The sequence below is a fragment of the Lithobates pipiens genome, unplaced genomic scaffold, assembly GCF_037356315.1.
Source record: "Lithobates pipiens isolate NorthernLeopardFrog02 unplaced genomic scaffold, aLitPip1_a1.2 Scaffold_19, whole genome shotgun sequence".
Taxonomy (NCBI): domain Eukaryota; kingdom Metazoa; phylum Chordata; class Amphibia; order Anura; family Ranidae; genus Lithobates; species Lithobates pipiens.
In genome coordinates this window covers 247,455,346-247,468,117 of record NW_027507764.1, presented here as the reverse complement: position 1 = coordinate 247,468,117, position 12,772 = coordinate 247,455,346, and the positions used below count along the sequence as shown (strand labels likewise).

The window sequence follows — 12,772 nt, the reverse complement described above, 5'->3', positions numbered from 1 at the left end:
TTCCAAGTGGTCAGACAGATTTTGATATTGCTTAGGGTGAGCAGGTAAGATTGAGGCTGTGATCCAACCATCAAAAGCATTTGGTATCACAGACAAATATTTTCCAACATGTTGAAATATTTAAGTGTACATGCAATGGACAATAATCTGATATTGCACATGACAGAAGAGGTGTAGCTCCTGTTGCATTACAGCGATGTTTTTACCTGGTTCAGATATACTCAAATTTGACACGAGGAAGGAAAAGAATGAGTATCTCTGTGTATCTGGCTTTTAGAATATATATCCTAAACAGTAGGATTTTTGCAATTCACAGCTCATTAAAATTTTAAAGGCTTATTCCCAGATAGCAGACAATTGTGCTGCAAGTTTTAAAATGACTTGCTAAGCTATTGCTAGACTTGCCAGGCTTCACAAGTTAATTGCACAATTGCAGAACGTCCACATTTCATGACTCCAGATCAACTTTCTTTGCAAGCCTGCTGTTACTGTAGTTCTGGTTCAGTTATGTTGTGCAATAGTCATCCCACCACAGGGGTCACTGTGGCTGAATTGTCATGCTGTAGACTTGCAGAGCTCTTGCAGTGGACTCACTAATGCAACTTTGCTCTTGCTAGAGACTTGTCACACAAACGTACTACAAACTGGAAAAGTGTTAACTACAACTTGCTAGTGAAAATGCACAGCAAGTTAACAGACTTACAATTCAACACTGCCACAAATGTGTGGCAAGTTTTCCTTGCTATCTGGTTTGGAGGGTCATACTAACCCTTTTATTATTTAGCTACTATTTTTTTTACTGGGGGCTTTGGCCATTTTCCATGTTTGATTTCATGTCACCACATTTTTAAAGTAAAAAAATGTATATCAAGGTAAAAATTTTCTCTGAGTACACCACTATAACACTGGTAATTTCTTTAAAAGTCCTTCCCAAGTCCTTAAATTCTTTAAAGTCTTTGCCCTTATGTCTTCAAATTTTGACCAGTTTTCCATTTTTTTTTTCATTCCATTTCCCAACAGTTTTCTAGTTTTCTGAAGAATTGTTCACGTGAAGTTGATTTACACGGTTTAGATACTAACAGTTTTTGCTAAAGCACCTCTCCAAGAATAACCAGGAGAACAAGACTCAATGCAGGCAGACATGCTCATTATAATCTTGGGGGATGCCCATTTACCAGTACTACCTAGTTATTATAGAGTACATTTAAAACAGTCATACTTTTGCAGTATACAGGCTCTGCATGGGGTCTTTTGGTTGGCTTAGAGATTGGGAATGCCAAATATGATCTCAGCAAATTTACTGCCAAAGATAGCTACGTATAGTTGTCTTTTTATAATTGCAGAGCTATGAAAATCTATATTATAAGAGCCCAAGCTCCTTCTGTGAGTAGTGCCCATTGGTTTCATTTCGATTTGCTTTACCAGTACAAAGAATGTTGCTAATCATTGTGATAATTGCGCAAATGTTTTAATAGTTTGGAAAAGTAATGCTTTGCACCAGGGGATTCAAACTTTAATGACAACACTAGTTTAATTAAAAATGCAGTCTCATCTGAATAATAATCAGATAATCTCTAAGTGCTTTGTGATAATACGTTACTGCTATTACTTGTTACCAGGAAGATCTTTATTTCTGATTTGTTTAAATATATAGGTTGATTGAAGGTCATATACCTTAAAGAGGTTACATTTCAATGTATGCTATTAACCCCCACTGTGCTGGGCATTTTGTTGAACCTCAATGGCAAAGGGATGAAAGATTCACAGAAACGTTTATCCGCCATAGGGGATTATGAAATCTCTCTCCAACAATAGCTAAAACTGGCAGGTCCTTGTCCTTGGAGGGAATGGAAGGCACAGACACAAATTTACTCTTCATTGCACAATTCAGCATGCAGTTCTTGGTTCATTTGTAGCAAATGCAGGCTTTGCACTAAGACCAAAATATCCTTTGAGCCATAGGGCAAAGTGCTTCAGTCTTCATCAACAGGTTTAATGCAAATTCAGTGTTTATATAAAGGTGACAACTGACTATTGCTGCATAGATCTGTCTTTGCTCACTGATTCATATCTGTAAGAAGCTGTATCTATAGAGGTATACATGGTAATAAATGAATCTGTTAATTAACTCAGAACAAGCTTACTGTGATTCTAATAATTTGGCATGAGCACTAGCAAAATGACCAACCATTCACCCTAAATGGAGACGTGCTGTGAGATTTATATAAAGTGTCATGTCATTTCGCTGTGGTGAAGAGGAGAATGTTTCATGTGACATTTTATTGGAAATGTATGTGTGACAGTGGTATGCACTACATACAATTCAGCAATTCAGCAATGTGAACCCATGATTTGCCTATTTTGGGTAACAGCTCTTATACTTCCATTTCCTTTACTCCCCTGCCTCTCTTTTTGCTCTTGGAAGAGAAGTTACATACAGTATTTCTGAATATAGGGGAACATGTGACTTCCCCGTGACACTGGTTATTGGTTACTGGCCACTTAACTATTCAGCACTGTCATATGTGGACAAGTAGAGAGTCCACAGCCATGTCAAGTTCCAAGGTTCAACCTGGAGATTAAACAGGACTTCTACTTCTTGCTACTGCGAGTGAATGGGGCAGCAGTGGAGTCAAGAGAAAGGTAAATATAAGCAGCAAATGGGGTCAGCATTAAAGCAAATTTGAACAAGTTCATTTAAAACCCAGTTCTGGACTAAATTCTTTATTTTAAGGCCCCCCCCCCTTCCCCCTCCCCAGGTAAAAAAAAAAAAAAGAAAGAAGCTCTAGCTGCAATATTCACCTTCAATTCTAAGCTGTCAATCACAATTTCTCATCTCTGCCACAAGATGTCCCCAGTCTAGTGGACTCAATTATGCTCCCATAAATATCTAAAGTCTGACACTTTGGGGTCTACTAATAAATAATTTGTTGTGAGAATACCTCAGTATTCACACTGCTATTGCAAATAATTCCTGCACTGTATATAATAATATAATAATAAGTATTTCCTACATGAATAATTTGTGTCATGTGTCTAATATAGCTATTTCCTATGATCATTGGATTCATGTTGTAGTCATAATGGAGTATTTTCCTATTTGCTGTATTTCAGGAAGACAACACATTAAGTCTGCTAGATAAAGCTGATGATCATAGGAAATGCCCATATTAGACACCTTATAGGCCCCAGCATTCGCACAGCATTTAAAAAAAATAAAATAAGCCACATAGTGAAGTCTTGAGGAAGGTTCAAATGAAAAGAGCTTTGAACAAATATGACATACAGATAGCATTAAGAGCAGTTGAATAAAAGATCAGAGATATACAGTACAAATGAATAATATAAACCTGCTAAACTCAACTATGTCCCCACCCCTTCCCAAATAATAAATTCAAATTGTGTTGATTTTAAATTGTGATTTTTGTTTTCCAATCCAGAGGCACAAAAGAAATAGTAGCTACAGTATATATAAGTTGTCCATGTATTCTAATAAAATGAACATACATATTTAATTACCATGGTAAGTTTTTTCTTCTGTATTGTGACATTTTAGTTTTAGGGCTATGTTCATGTATGACTTCTCAGAAATAAGCAAAATTAATTTTATTTTTAGATTGCCCCATGGGCTAAGAGCAAAACAATTTGTCATTGAATTTAGAAGTGGTCCTTAGGTCTTGGAAACACAATTTGTGGAATGTTACAAGAAATCCTGTCATCTTTAGATGGGATCATCTGCTTGAAAGAGATGACATCGTTAAGTCACAAGGGCTGACTTTCAATAAAAGAAAAATAAGTATTTCATAACACGTCTTCTAGGAGCTGTGCTCTGTCCTTCTGTGTTGTATTCAAGTGTAATCATGCTTTAATGCTCTCATTCCTGTGGTGTGTGATTTGGAATACCCTGTGCACCATCTTCATTGAATATTATCAACAAAGCATCTTCTTTTTCATTTGGTGAGCATGAAAGCAGGGATCTGATCTTGTTGGTATTCTGAACTATGGTTCCAAGAGTTGCCAAGAATCATCTGGGCATCTGATAGGTGCTGTGAAGGATATAATATGCTGACATGAATTTATTTGTTGTCGCTGCAACATTTCCACATTCAATCTAAACCGAAAACTGCAAACCACTTCAGAAATCAGCTCTAAAACTATTTAAGCACCACCATAACTCCCTCTAAACCTGTGTTATCTTACTTCCTGTGACATCTTACAATAAAGCAAAAGAGAAAGTACATTTACATACATTGAGTGTATACTTCTTCACACAAGTATTTATACAGGTCATTAGATTACTTCTTGTTCTTGTCATGCTGCTTCATTGACTGTGATATTTTGTCCCAGCAGATTAAACAAGAAAAGAGCAGTCTGTTGCCAAGACTCTAAGAGACGTGCCCAAAATGAATGCCAACGATGCAAATGCGCCAGAGGGGGGTCTTAATGTCACACTGACCATACGGTTATTAATGCATGGAAAGGTAAAGTCATTTGGTTTTTGGCAGTTCTGTCAACCTCTATTTTTTTTTTTGTATGTTTATGCTTGACTTACTTTATAGCAGACTATTACTATATTAATATTGATATTTTCCTAACTTTAAACTAAGATTCTTTACATGTTAAACTTTGTGGATCATGCCTATATGTAATTAAAGAGGAGGTCCAGCCTGGGTGAAAAAAATTAAAATTCAGCAGCTACAAATACTTTAGCTGCTGACTTTTAATATTAGGACATTTATCTGTACAGAGAGCATGCAATGTTGGCAGCCCAGCTGATCTTCGGATCGACTCTCAGGTGCTGCAGCCTCCATTCCTGGTAAGGGAACCAGGCAGAAGAAGCATATAGGCGAAAGTTCCACTTTTGGGTGGAACTCCAATTTAACGATACTGCTGTAACTTTGAGAAGCCCCCTCATTTCTAATTTAATTGACAGTTAAAATCTTTATAGTGTATCTAAACCTCAAATAAAAAATGAAGTATATTGCAGCTTACTGGTCTTTGGTTTGGTGGCTGCATTAATTTTTCCCTTTCTTTTCCAAGCGGTTTTTGCTTAATTTATACCTGGTACTCCTGCAAACAATAACACTTCCTGTTCATGGGTGGCTCTGTCACAACTCTAGCAAAATTAGGGGGTTCACACCACATCTGCTGATGAGCTAACAGAGGCTTCAGCTACAGTCCCTACATCTTTGCCACGCCTCTCTACGACTAAGCCCAATCAAGGTGAATGCATAAGAGGGGCGTGGCCAATATGTGGGTACTGAAGCTGAAGCCTCTGTTAGCTCGTGAGTGGATGTGGTTGATCTATGTAGTGTGTGCCCCCCAATGTTGCTATTGTGATTGCTTCATGGAGTGATATATGCTCCTGAGGGGCTGTCACCTACTGTGGAAGGGAACCCAAAGGAAGGATGAACAGGAGGAGTTTGAGAGGTTCTATTTTTTACGTGTGGTTACTCTAACCCTCTACTGTATCTATGGAGGGAGCCATGGTTGTCACCTAGGCTGCTCTCCTGATATGGACTACAAACATGTTTGTATCTTTTCATCTCCATCTTCATTATATGGGAGGCAGAGAACTTGGTTAATTACAGAAGATAGCTAGGAAGAAAATATTTTTTGGTGCAGCTCAGAGGAAGTGATACAAATACTGCATTTCTGGCAAGATCAACAGGTATTTTCTGTATTTGCTAAAAATGTACTTTGCTTAGTAAAAAAAAAAATACAGCCACCACATCTAAGGAGTGTAAGCTGAAATATATTACATTTTTGTCTCAGTCTGTACAAAAATGATGCCTTTGTGTCTCAAATTGACTGAATGACAAACATTCAAACCCACAAAGTTTCTTTGCTGATTTTAATGTTGATACACCAAAGCAGGCAGCAACATAGTGTTAAGTAAAAAGAAGAGTTCATATGGGTGAGAACTTTCTTCTAAAGATCAGAAATCAGAAAAAGTGTACAAATGCTTGCACTATTTGTGCTTAGGGGGTCACTTTTATATTCTGTAGTCCTTATACAGTTATCACTGTATAACAAATGAAAGAATTTTCTTTTGAAAATAAGAAAAATTGTACATTTTATGATCCGATGGTGCCGCTATTGATTTCAAAATTCGGCCAACCCAGCTTTCAATTTCACCTCATGTTGCTACAGAAAATAATTTTCATGGCTGGGAATCTTCTTTTCTTTCTGAGAAATTTCTTTTTCGATTACATTTCTCACATGATTCTCCCTTTATTGATTAGAAAATCGTTAGTTTTTCAAAAAATTTCCAACATGTCCAATTACTCAAATTCGATGGCTGCACGAAAACCGGCTGTTGCTGCAACCCACTAATGGTGTGAAATAAGAACGAAAATTCTTAGATAAGATTCTTGTAAGAAAATTCTTTTGAAATTTGACCCATGTATGGGCTGCCTTACACCAATACCATGTCTTCCAATGTTGTGGTCATTTGACATAGTCTGGTGTCTTAAAGAGGTTGTAAACCTCGGAAAAAAACCTGCAAGACAAAGGCATAATGAGCTAGTACTAGCTCATTATGAAATACTTACCTTAGAATGATGCCTTGGATTGGTGTTGGTCCTCCGAGTACAGAGCGAACATCTTCCACCGGAGTTACTTCCAGGTCCACGGATCCGGTGCTGTGATTGGCTGGAGCCACAATGACGTCACTCCCGTTCATGCGCGCGGGAGCCGTCGGTCACGTCATGACTTCAGAAGAAATGGCACCAGCGGTCCGCTTCTTCAGTGCGCATGCGCTGGTGACATCGGCAGCAGCCCATATACTGAATATCTCCTAAACTGTGCATGTTTAGGAGATATTCAAGGCACCTACAGGTAAGCCTTGTTATAGGCTTACCTGTAGGTAAAAGTGGTATAACAGGATTTACAACCACTTTAAGGATGCATACATAATCAAGGAAAAAAGGAAGTCTTCCTCCTTTATTGAAAGTTGTTAATTATGCAAATTACACAACTCAGTTTCCACCAAAGTTGGAACGTACATACTGTAGCATATCAAATTCTCTGATAGTTTGATCTACTTATCCAAAATACTAGATGAGGTTTTGAATTATTGATTTATTCAACTGTAGAAGTAGAGTTTGTCTATCATACATGTCTAATTATCCTTAAAAAAGTGTCTGTCTTTTGAGATACTGGTTGATCTTGAAAGCTGCATCAATAAGGCCCCATTCCTATGGAGCGTATTTCTAGTCTACATATGTTGCCATTTTCTAGGTTCACAGACAGTCCTGAGAGCATAGATAGCTAACTAATTGGTAAAACATTTAGTCTTTATTTGATTAAAATCAGTACTCTTTGAAGGAGAATGTGGATAAGACCAACCTCTCGCTAAACAAAATAGAAAATGTACAATATCCATCTAAGTGGTTTTAATACTGCTCTCCAAATAAGCAGCATTTACACAGTTCCCCTATGCTCCATGGGAGGATTCTTTCATGGCAGGTTCTGTCAATGTTTTGTTTATGCAGGAAGATATTACTGGCAAGCAATGTCACTTCATATACATTCACTTCATGAGACACCTGTCCCTTTTCATCTCCTAGTTAATATTCTATCTAGACCATTCTGATGTGAAATGCTATAAAACATGTGACAAACTGTGTTTTTCCAAAGGCCTATTGCTTAATAACACTTTTCTAAAAAAAATAAAATCATAATTATGACAGGATATCTTCCGGAATTAATCCGTCGGAATTACTCTGACGGATTTGGTTGTCGGAATCTCCGACCGTGTATACAAGGGCTTAGAAGTGAATCCCACTGATTTATGGAGGGAAATCTAGATTTTAAATTCTGTAAATTTTTGGGTGCTAATAGGCAAACAATTGTCAAAAAGATTGCAGGGGGCTGGAGCACTGTGATGGGGAACATTTAACAAAGCAAATAAAAATATAAAAAATAAAATACAACGGAGAGAAGGTTCTTTTAATGCGACATTAAGGTCAGCATAAAAAAGACAAATCTTTAAATGTTATGTTTAGAGGATGCTTTTAAGCTGTATGTGGTGTATGTGGTGTTATGTACAATTTTCACAGACAGAATGAACTGATTTTTTTTTTCAAGCTGTAATAAGCCTGAATTGATCAGTGGAATCCAAAAGAAATAAAAGTATTAGGAAAGTTTACTCTTAAAAAAGGTAAAGCCCATGTGTAAATTGGCCAGTTGCAAAACACTTTATTAGTAATGTTTAAAAGTTTATTTTTTTCATAGTATGTTAAACACATCGCTTAACATTTGTTTTGAGTGCGCAAAATACTAGAAAACAACAACCCCACATTGTCTGAACCCACTCCTATATCCGTGCCCAAATTATTCTCAGATTATTCCAAATATAAATGTATAAGTGTGTGTTTAGTATAAATTGTCTAGTATCAAGACAGTACATGAGCATACTTGCATGGGTAGGAAATAGAAAGGGACAATGCAGGTTTTATCTTGCATTAAAATGTAATATTTTTTGAGAGTGAAAAAGCCACAAAAATTGTACTGTGGCTGGACAATATGTAGACAGCTTGGTAAGGTCACAATGTAAAAATTATTTCCAACAGACTAGGTCCGACGGAGTCAGTCCGTCTTACATTCCGATCATGTGTGGGCTAATCCGATCATTTTTAATTATAAAAATCCGAGAGAACTAGAAACAGAACATGTTTCAAATCTGTCCGACGGACTCGATTCTTATCGGGAAAACCGTTCGTCTGTATGCTGGTCCGATGGAGCAAATATGATGCAAGGGAAGCTATTGGCTACTGGCTATTGAATTTCCTTTTTTAGTCCTGTCGTACGTCATCACGTTCAAAACAAATGGACTTTTGAACAGGCTTAGTCCGTTCCTGTGTGGTCAAGTCCGTTTGTTCGGAACTCTGTCGGAACCCTCGGCAAAAAGTCAGTCGTGAAGACCATCGGACCTATTCTGCTGGAAAGTCTGGTCGTGTGTACGCAGCATTAGAGTGTATTATTTCAGAGACAACAGACTCAAATATTGTACAGTGTGTAGTCACTGTGTTCCAATATTGGAAAGGTAAACCTTGATGACATGCTGCTGCTGTGCAGCTTCTGTGGCATGGCCATAGTTGTGTTCAAGTGCATAGGGCTTTCTCAGATGAGGCAGTTGGAGGGCAGTTGACACTGGTACACAACATTGTGTTCTGTTTACAGCAAATACATTAAAAAGGCCCACACTGCAGAGATGTGTGGTCCAGTACTGGGGATAGCATGCACCATGGTTATGTCAAGTCAGCTGATCAGCAAATCAGCTGGAGTGCCTTTCAATACTGCGTAAATGTGTGGGCACTTTTTCGATGGCGGGTACTTTTCAATGGAGAGCACTATCCGATAGAACTCCGGAGCCCACGTTGCAGTAAGCTCCCTGCCTGATGTCCTCTCCCTCTATGGTCAATATCTGAAAGAAGGAATGCTTGCGCATGACCATGATCATACACCTGCTGCAAGTCAGTGATCATGTGGTCAAATAATTCCACTGGCTTCTCGTTGCTAGTTTGCCAGTCTTTGGCAGGATTGGAGGAGAAGGAGAAAGAAGAGGGCACATGAGCATCAGTTGAAGACAACTGACTGCTCTGTACCTAGAAAAAGAATGAAGAGGAAACCTTGTCAATCGCCTTCCTCCGCCACCTGTTGTGGCTGTATAGCACGGTCACATCTGAGATAGAAAATATAGTTGTGTCCAGACATTAGAAGAAGTGGCCTTTGCTACACTTTGTCCTGTAGAACGAACCTCCATCCTACTACATCTATATGCAGCCATTGCCACCTGCCGTTTTTTTCTAAAGGGAATTGCATAAATGTAATGATGTCTATATCAATAGGGAAAAATATGTGTTGCTTTGGTGCACAGTACTTTACTGCACAAATATGCAGCAGCATGCTGCAAACAAAAATCAGCTTTGCCTGTGTCCAGCAACAGATAATAAAATAGAATATATGCCCAAGAAAGAAAACCCGAAACACTAAATCAAAGCATATTTTTTCCTAACAGATTTTTTTTTGTAATATGGATACATGTGAAATAAAAGAAAATACAAAACAAAAACTCAATAGAACAAAAAAGACTGCTAGAGGCAGCAGCAAAACAGCAGCTGCAGTGTTGCTGACACCAACCCAAAGGTAGTCCTAAAAATGACTGTTGGGTTTCAGAATTGTAAACATTGTGAGGGGAGGGAGAGTGCACAAGAATATGTAGCCCACCACACTGCAGTCCACAGTATAACAACTAACTTTCCCTACATAGCCTGTCTGCTCTCTCACATACAATGTCAAAAGACCCGTCCTTTTATAGTAGGGGGGCGGCACATAATAAAGAATTTGGTCTAGTAATTTTCAAAATAAATTTGACGGAACCACAAACTTGAACATGCAGTGTTCATCTCAAACCTATGGACTCCTCTCTCAGGTGTGGTATGATTGCTTAAAGCAGGCTTTTGATTGGCTGCCAGTGTTGATGGAGTTGTAGAGATAAGGGACATTATTGTGTTCTTCAGTAATTGGGAGAGGCCTAGTTGTCAATCTCAATAAGCAGACCTTGCTACATCACATAACATACTCCAGTGAATAAAACTGTTTATATTACACAGAACTGCATTACTGTTTAGACTCTTCTGCTCTGTGCTCATAAATAAATGCTCCTGTATTCAAATCCATTTACCAAATGAGATTAGACAGATAATTGCAGCTTGATGGAAATTGTCATGTTTGAGAGAGCAGGTTAATTTTGCTGTCTTCATTTGCCATTATAATTTCAGGTAATCAAAGAGATTATTGCTTTCAAATGAATCCTTATGACCCATACCTTGTGCAGATAATAATCTGCTTCCTGAGGCACTGAAAAGTAGTGATGTATTTACTGAGTTAACAATTTTCAAGCAATTTATAGCCATTATATTATTAAAATGAGGCACTTATATAATAGAAAATATGTTTTTAAACAAGTATTAACACCGGCAAATGATCTGGCCATTTTTTTATGTATCTGACAAGTATTGCCTGTTTTTGTGTATTGTGTGAACACGGTAAAGTAAGTGATATTAGTGTGGGGTTTCCTATGGCGTAGGATGTGATGGAAAACTATCCACAATTGCCTTCATAGGCTTGAACAAGGCAGGAAGTTATAAGCATATTTATTTTGTATTTAATGAATTTTTATTTATATGTGCATTTGTGAAACTTAGGAGATTCATGTAAAAATTGTCCAAAAAAATAAGGGAGTATTGTTAGAGGATTTAACAATTCAATCATGCAGTGAAAATGTGATAGTTTAGTTTAAGACTCAGTAAAAACCTACTTAATATATTGTGCATTGATAACGCATCACTCAGCTATTATGACTGCACCAATTAGTGAGTAATCAGACCAGTTTCCAAATTTCAAATGTTTCTTCTAAAAATAGTGTTATAACAGTATTTGTTGCAGGACCTCACCACCGCTTCATGTACATAAATATAATATAATATAAGTATAATGCTCAGTAATTACATATGTTTCTTGCCATGTTAATATGTTGATTGTTGATGTTAAAGAGGAAATAAACCCTCCTATCATTTTAACATATTTCTGGGCATCATGTTTGCTTTAGAGCTGATATAAGCACACTGCCAACTGTGATAATTATGACAAGTTATTTTTAGCTGAGTCCAATAAATTCTGAAAATTACAGTCACATGGCTGAAAATAGAGTGCTTTAGGCTGGTGTTAAAGCTCTGTAAAGTTTGTCTATTGTTTTAGTCTGCCTTATGAGGCCAAAAATTGGTTAAAGCTATGAACAAGATTCTCCCTGTCATGCAGACAAATATGCACTAATTTAGACTAATTAATCTTACCATATATTTCCCAAATCATCCTCTACTGGTAAAATAAACTTTGCAAAAAATCCTATTTTTTATATATTTTAAGATATTGGGAAATGCAAACCAGCAAAACAGTGAAGCAGAGATTGCAAAAATGTTATACTTTATAGGTTAAAATATTCCCTTTTTGTTTTATATATATGATATATTGTGTATATTGAGATTTTTTTTCAAGAACTATACTTCATGTACCAATTTCTTTGACATCAATACAATTTTAAAAATAGGTATCAGCACACAAAAAAATGTATTTTAAAAGAATGAAGGGTGAGCAATATGATACAGCGCAGACCTCTTGCACAATAACAGTTTGGTGGATTTGCAGTTATATTGATGTGTCTGTTGTGATTGATGAATCTGTCACATTTTGTTTGCTTCAATAAAGAAGAGTGGTAGAGGAAGTCATGATGTGATTATTCACTACCTTCATAGTTTCCATGCTAATCCATCAATCAGTTTAGACTTAAACATAATGAGCATCTGCCAGTAAGTGTTAATTGACACTGGCTTACATCTTTCAATTACTTTTCATCGGCACCAATAATCCAAGATGACATTTTAGTGAACGAAACATCTGCAGCCAAGAAAAACTTTTTTTCTTAATTTAACGGCAGAGTGAAAGTAGGCAAACATGAAAGATAAATTAAACCTAGCACAGATTTAGTTACTTATATGTCCTTTCTGGAATTATTACTAAGCATTGGTACACTAATGGGCCTACAAACAAAACTGATGTGATGATTGCCTGTTTCAGGAGCTAGTTTTCCTCTCCTAGTTTTTCTGTAAATTACCATCATGCTGTGTGGCTCTATGTAGCTACAGTGCCTTGCAAACGTATTCACCCCTCCTTGGCATTTTTCATGTTTTGTTGCCTCACAACCTGG

At 37.2% G+C, this 12,772-nt stretch overlaps 1 protein-coding gene across 21 annotated transcripts in view; it reads left to right on the top strand.

Moving 5' to 3' along the window:
- LOC143996687 (poly(rC)-binding protein 3-like) overlaps positions 1–12,772 on the top strand; it is a 1,318,080-nt gene that overhangs the window by 1,220,904 nt on the left and 84,404 nt on the right. For 16 of the 21 annotated variants that reach the window (XM_077491910.1, XM_077491906.1, XM_077491896.1 and 13 more), the window contains one exon: positions 4,351–4,481. In XM_077491910.1, coding sequence (XP_077348036.1) covers positions 4,404–4,481 — 78 coding nt within the window. In that variant the 5' untranslated portion in view covers positions 4,351–4,403. Of the gene's footprint in view, positions 1–4,347; positions 4,482–12,772 lie in introns of all 21 variants that reach the window. The other 5 variants (XM_077491899.1, XM_077491898.1, XM_077491904.1 and 2 more) reach the window with 1 other exon arrangement.